The 6,706-nt window shown below is 47.8% G+C and overlaps 1 protein-coding gene across 1 annotated transcript in view; it reads right to left on the bottom strand.

The window, feature by feature from the left end:
• Positions 1 to 360: 360 nt before the first annotated feature.
• Positions 361 to 6,706, bottom strand: part of HIBCH (3-hydroxyisobutyryl-CoA hydrolase) — a gene marked incomplete at its 5' end in the record, with an annotated part of 35,737 nt that continues 29,391 nt past the window's right edge. The window contains 2 exons of the mRNA XM_015407796.1: positions 361 to 1,005; positions 5,781 to 5,814. Of these exons, the coding sequence (XP_015263282.1) occupies positions 887 to 1,005; positions 5,781 to 5,814 (153 nt within the window). The remainder of the gene's footprint in view (positions 1,006 to 5,780; positions 5,815 to 6,706) is intronic.

Below are 6,706 nucleotides of genomic sequence, written 5' to 3'. Positions count from 1 at the left end.
TGTCCCAGTGCTAATGAGTAATGGGCGGTGGAAGCGGGAGGGCGGGCGTCAGGGAGATACTTTGAGGAAATACTGTAAGAGTGTTTAATGTTTAAAGCATGTTTGTATTTTGAGTAAGATATAATATTGTTACTTGGGTTTGTCGGTGTTTTTTTATAAAGTTTATATCTCCAGTTACCGGCATGACATTTTATGGCACACAAGGCCTGCCCCCCGCCCAACAAAGTGACATTTTTGTCAGGCCCGGCCCTTGTAGCAAATGAGTTTGACGCCTCCGGGCTATACCGTGCCGCCTTCCCTCCCTGTTCTACATGTAGCATTAACGTTTTTCCAAAAGGTATTTTTTATTTTAGATTTGTGTTTATTAATTTGTGAATATATGCAGGTTGAATCAGGGAACCCATACAATTGATCAACTTGGTTTTAAGTTAATATCACCCAATGGAAAAAAAATACAACCATATTTTTATGGGTCTCACGTTTATCGCTCTGTTAGCTCCTGATCCAGCGGTGAAGAAGTCAGAGGGGACCAAGATACCTTTTTTAGTCCCAACACTCCCTTTTGTCTTCCCCCTGTTGCACGGTTGACCTCCCATGCAGACAGTTGTTAATTTGCTCTGCTAAAGAATATCAGGATCTTTATAGACACAGTCTTAATTTTCTCTGGAAAGCACTAGAGCGTGAACTCAGCTGATGATAGCACTGCCCCAGTTCTCTAGTAGTCGGAGCTTTGTTTCCAAAAACGTTAAATCCTCTTCCTTACGTAACAGTAATAAGCATTTGCTCACAGCGGGTTATTCCTTTCAAGGCCGAATTTGCAAACCTTCCTTCATTGTGTTAAAGGAAACGAGAATTAACACAGAATTAGGCTGGCCTTGGTCCAAATCTATTGTAGCTTGAGTTCGCTGCTTCCAAGAGACTTGAAACACGAGTCCAAAAATTCATCGGTCACTTCTTCTAAGGTAGCTGGCTTCCACTTGGCGGACTGGTCTTTGTCGACGAGCACTGCCGAAAAAAGGGGGGAAATAATCGGTTTTTTTCAGCAGATAAAAATATCACGAGCAGCCGATTACCTGTTCCCTTTGCTGACTGTACAGCAAAACTAAATTCCACTGCAGCCCTTACAGCGCTATTCGTTTGGCCTGTTCTTCCTCTACAAAGCCATTCCACTAATGGTTCGAAAGGAAAAGTAAATATTTGCATTCTCAACTTCTGAATCGTAATGGCACATAATTAAAGGTGAAGTATTGAGCGTTTATTTGAACGGCCTGCTCTGCACGTAATGAACTGTCGCGTGATTTGTATAATGAACTGGATCCTGCTACATACCTAGCCCAGCACAACTGCAGAATTTGAGCCATTCAAAGTGCCCCCCTGATTATCACAAAAGCCCCTCCTCCTTATCTCAGCCTCCCATTCATGGTTAATATTTGCTTTATGGAAACTTACTATAACCTTGGGGGCACTGATCTTCTTCATTCCACAGCCTCTGTGTCTGTGCGTGAGGTGCCGTCAAGTCACATCTGACCCACAGCGACACTAGGAATTAACGTCCTCCAAAACATCCATGTCCCCCCCCCCATTCTGCACTAAAATCGAGTTCAAGCGTCTTTTTATTCAGTTCCCCCTCCTATCCTGCATGACATTACCTCCCTTCAGGGGTCGGACCCGGGGTTTCCGCCTGCTGTTGCCCCCGGGGTTATTTGGACGTTCAAAGTGCCCCCCCCGATTATCACAAAAGTCCCTCGTCCTTATCTCAGCCTCCCATTCATTGTTAATATTTGCTTTATGGAAACTTACTCTAACCTTGGGGGCACTGATTTTCTTCATTCCACAGCCTCTGTGTCTGTGCGCGAGATGCCGTCAAGTCACATCTGACCCACAGCGACACTAGGAATTAACGTCCTCCAAAACATCCATAGTCCCCCCCCCCATTCTGCACTAAAATCGAGTTCAAGCGTCTTTTTATTCAGTTCCCCCTCCTATCCTGCATGACATTACCTCCCTTCAGGGGTCGGACCCGGGGTTTCCGCCTGCTGTTGCCCCCGGGGTTATTTGGATGCTGTTTTGCCGTGGATTTAAATGGCCTCAACTCGGAACACTGAGAAAATCTGGATTCGCAGGCAAATGCGGAAAGGACCTAGGACTCTCGCCCAATTTCCCCTCAAACCAGACTACAGACGCTCTAGTGATGACCGTTCTTCCGCAGAATGTCACTGCTTGGGAGCAGGTCTCTGGAAGAGGCTCCCTGACGTTCTGCTGCTAGAAAGGTCACAGGACGAGAAGAATCGGCTGTCCGACAAGATGGGGCAGGGGGAAACAAGACGATTTCTCCCCTCGGGTACACACAACCACCTTGTGCGACGGCCTGCCCGAGGACGGCTCCCCCCCCCCTGGCTCCCCTCAAACTGTGCAAAACTGAAAAACGCAGGCAACAGAGCTGCACTGTATCCAACGATTCAGAAAAGTTATTCAGATACTGTGCTACTGTTGGCAGTGGATAAGACCCTGTTGTGTAACTGCACATTGTGTAACGTGTCACGTGAACACTTATGCTTTACTTCAATTCTGGTTTTTTTTTAAAGATTTCTGGTTGGTTCTACGACCCAAATCCCGTTTTCCTGCTTGCTGAATGCCCCATCCCGTTCATTGTAATAATTCACTCTGCGTAATCCGCCTTGAGTCCTGGTGATAAAGATGGATTATAAATAACCTAGAATACGCTGGCTTCTCTTCAGATCGCATAAATCTTTCGTCTTTTATAAATAACGTAAAGAAAACGATAAAAATTAGAAATGCAGATCGCTCCGACAGTATGTTGCCTTTGTCTACCCCAAGGGGTACTCAACGTGGTGCCCGCCAAGACCTTTTCTGGCTCCCACCAGGTGTTTTTAGAAAGTGGGTGTGGCCAAGGCGGGGCTTTTGCCCAGCAAGGGTTCTGATTGGCTACCGGAAATTTGGTTGGCTGCGCTGATTTTTAAAAATGTTGCTTGGGCAGCAGTCGCCACCACAGCGCAAGGATCTTCACTGACTCACGACATTCCCTGTGTGACTGACAGTAAGTGGGGGGGCTGGCTTTGCCTCCTGCAGCAGCCATTTTGTGACAGCCGATTTGTACTTGAACCCACCCCACTGTGTCAGAATTCCAAAGGTGCCCACAGGCTGGAAAAGGTTGGGCCCCCCTGGTCGACCTCTACAATTACCGAGGCCTTAGCCGCAACTGTTACATGGGGCTCATTCAGAGATAGGGCTTCTGCATTTATGTCAATAGCTCCACTAATCAGTCTTGAGAGATGGATGAATGTGGAAGCCCAGGGCAAACCAACGAGGAGCCAATTACGGTACAGACCAGCGTACCGCCATGGTGACAAGACAAAGAAGAGCGCAAGGAGAGGTGGGGAGAGGAGGAAGAGGAGAAGAAGAAGAAGAAATTGGATTTATACCCCACCCTTGACTCGGAGTCTCAGAGCAGCTTACAACCCCCTTTCCCCTCCCCACAACAGACTCCCTGTGAGGTAGGTGGGGCTGAGAGCTCTGAGAGAACTGCTCTTTCAAGGACAGCTCTGACAGAACTATGGCTTGCCCAAGGTCACCCAGCAGCTGCAAGTGGAGGAGTGGGGAATCAAACCCGGTTCTCCCAGATTAGAGTCCACGCACTTAACCACGACGCCAGACTGGTGTAGTGCTACTAGCCAGGTCGCCTTCCCTTGGAATACAATGGGCAAAACCAAGTTGGAAGTGATATTGTCCTAGAAGGCAAGGCACTGTTGTCAACAGCACTCTCGACCCCGGTTTTGTCTTATTCAATCTTTTGCTCTGAAGAATCAAGGCCCTTAAATGGGAAATGGATTATCGATCACCGCTGCTGTCGTGAGAGATTTATTTCTCAATCAGCACTTCAGGCAGCTGGATCGATCGGCACAATGATTGATCTGGTTGCGTGTTAAGAACAGTGCTTGCTCCTAATGAAAATCACAACCATCGGTGTTCGTCTCGGTTCTGGGAGAAGGCTCCTGCGTCCTTAAGGATTTCCCTTTGCTGCTTGTCTTCCTACGTATTTAGAGCATCCTTTTCAGAAAGTAGTGTTAACAATAGGGATCTCTCTGCAACGGGCAGTGAATTTCACAAGCAGGCCCAAGGTGAGCCCATCTCACCAGTCATAAAAATGGCCAAGTGCCGGTCCTCTAGGATTCTACACTTCCAAAAGCGGGTGGGGAACGGCACATTCTAACATAGAGAGATTTCTTGGCCAAGGGAAGCCAGAATGTCAAAAGGAAAAGTGCTGGGATGGTTTTCTTTCTTGCCCTGCTAAATAACATTCCCTCTGACAAAGGAAACTTTGACTCTTGAAGGCTCATTCCCTGGAAATATAGTTAAGAACATCAGAAGAGGCCTGCTGGATCAGACCAGTGGTCCATCTAGTCCAGCATCCTGTCTCACACGGTGGCCAACCAGTTCCTCTGGAGGGCCGACAACAGGACACAGAGCCTGAGGCCTTTGTAAGAACATAAGGAGAGCCCTGCTGGATCAGACTGGTGGTCCATCTAGTCCAGCATCTTGTCTCTCACACAGAGGCCAACCAGTTCCTCTGGAGGGCCAACAACAGGGCACAGAGCCTGAGGCCTTCCTAAGAACATCAGAAGCGCCCTGCTGGATCAGACCAGTGGTCCATCTAATCCAGCATCCTGTCTCACACAGAGGCCAGCCAGTTCCTCTGGAGGGCCAACAGCAGGGCAGAGAGGCCAAGAACTTCCCCGGATGTTGCCTCCTGGCTCTGGGATTCACAGGATTAGTTCCTCTGAATGTGGAGGTTCCCCTCAGGCACCCTGGCTAGTAGCCATCGACAGACGTATCCTCCCTGAATTTGTCTAATCCCCTTTTAAAGCTGTGCATTCCTGTGGCCATCACAACATCCCCTGGCAGTGAATTCCACATATTTTCATCACTCTCTGTGTGTCAAGCAGTATTTCCTTTTGCCCATCCTGAACCTCCTGCCCATCAGCGTCGCTGGACGCCCTTGAGTTCTTATATTTTGGGAGAGGGAGAAAAGGTTCTCTTTGCCAACCCTCTCCACCCCAGGCATAATTTTATAAACCTTTATTATCATGCTCCCCCTTAGTCGTCTCTTTTCTAAACGGAAAAGTCCCAGACTCTCCGGTCTTTCCTCTGAGGGATTTCAGATGCCGAATGACAATAGCACTCCACTCTCCGAGACAGGAGGACTGATGGACTCACATTCGAGTCGTATCAGAAGAAGTGAGCCGTGACTCGCGGAAGCTCCTCCCCTGCCACATGTTTTGGTAAGTCTTTAAGGTGCTCCTGGACTCCTGCTCTATTTGATAAAATTCCAGTAAAGGGAAATCCAGGCTGCACCTAAGAGTGGTGCCCGGCGCCACCCTCTATCTGACTCCCAGATCTAGCACAGAACCTGCCGGAATGACTGGCAGTAGTGTTCCCTCTAAGCTGAGTTAGTGTGAACTAGCTCACAGTTTTTCAGCCTCCGGCTCACACATTTTTTGTCTCAGCTCAGGAAGGAGGGCTCCAGAGCAAGCTAATTTATGCAGTAGCCATATTGCTCACTCACAACTTTAATGCCAGTAGCTCACAAAGTAGCATTTTTGCTCACAAGACCCCACAGCTTAGAGGGAACATTGACTGACAGTGTTACAAATCCACGCCCAGCGGCTGGCTCCCGTTCCATTAACAGTAACAACAAGCCTGAAGTAGACGACAGCAACCCCGCTCCTAACTTGACATGGCCTCTCCGGCCTGAACCTTACCTGCTCGCACCCCTTCGTAGAAGTCGTGGCCTCTCTGGAAGATTAAAAAACAAACCAAATGTTGGAATACTGCGGTTTCCCAGCTCCCGCCGGGACAAGAGCTCTTTCTCTTCCTGTACTTCGCTCGCGTGAAGTCACTTCCCTTGAAACAGCGTTGCTGTACGCACAGTTTAGGAAACACTTTTGTACTCTGCCACTGACTAACAGGTTAACTTAGTAGGTACACCTAGCATTTCCATGATATGCTGAGTACCATGAACGTATATTCAGATACTGTGGTTCATTAATGGCCACTGCTTAAAAATGCATGCTGGGAGAATAAAAAGCTGCTAACAGACCATTATTTTGCCCATAGACAGGCCTCATGGCCTTGCATTTTAGCTATAACCAGAACATATTTCTGAAATCAGCTAAATGGTGAACAAAGACACCCTGTCTTCTATTAAGTCAGATAGGTACTTTTAGAACTTCACAGTCTGGGGGAGAGAAGCGCCCACTGTCTATTAAAAAGTAAAAGGTAGAATGAACTGTACTTGGGAAAGCCCGGCCCAAAAGGCTTTCCGCCCATCAGAGACCTGTGAGGTCAGAGTGCTGATGTTTGATGGCACAAATAACAATGTTTTGCTTGCTTGTGACAGACTATAAAATCTCATGTCACCCTTTGTAACACTCGAAGAGTCTATTGGGTATTCAGGGGTTCCAGACCTTGATATCTGAACTCTTCCTTTATTAATTAATCAATATTTCAGTGTTCAGTCAGAGCCAGTTTGGTGTAGTGGTTAAGTGCGTGGACTCTAATCTGGGAGAACCGGGCTTGATTCCCCACTCCTCCACTTGCAGCTGCTGGATGACCTTGGGCAAGCCGTAGTTCTGATAAGAGCTGTTTTCGAAAAAGAGCAGTTTCTGTCAGAGCTCTCTCAGCCCCG

This window comes from Gekko japonicus, unplaced genomic scaffold (assembly GCF_001447785.1).
Source record: "Gekko japonicus isolate JY-2015 unplaced genomic scaffold, Gekko_japonicus_V1.1 scaffold3754, whole genome shotgun sequence".
Taxonomy (NCBI): Eukaryota; Metazoa; Chordata; class Lepidosauria; order Squamata; family Gekkonidae; genus Gekko; species Gekko japonicus.
The sequence above is the reverse complement of the archived record's forward strand: the minus strand, read 5'-3'. Positions and strand labels throughout refer to the sequence as shown.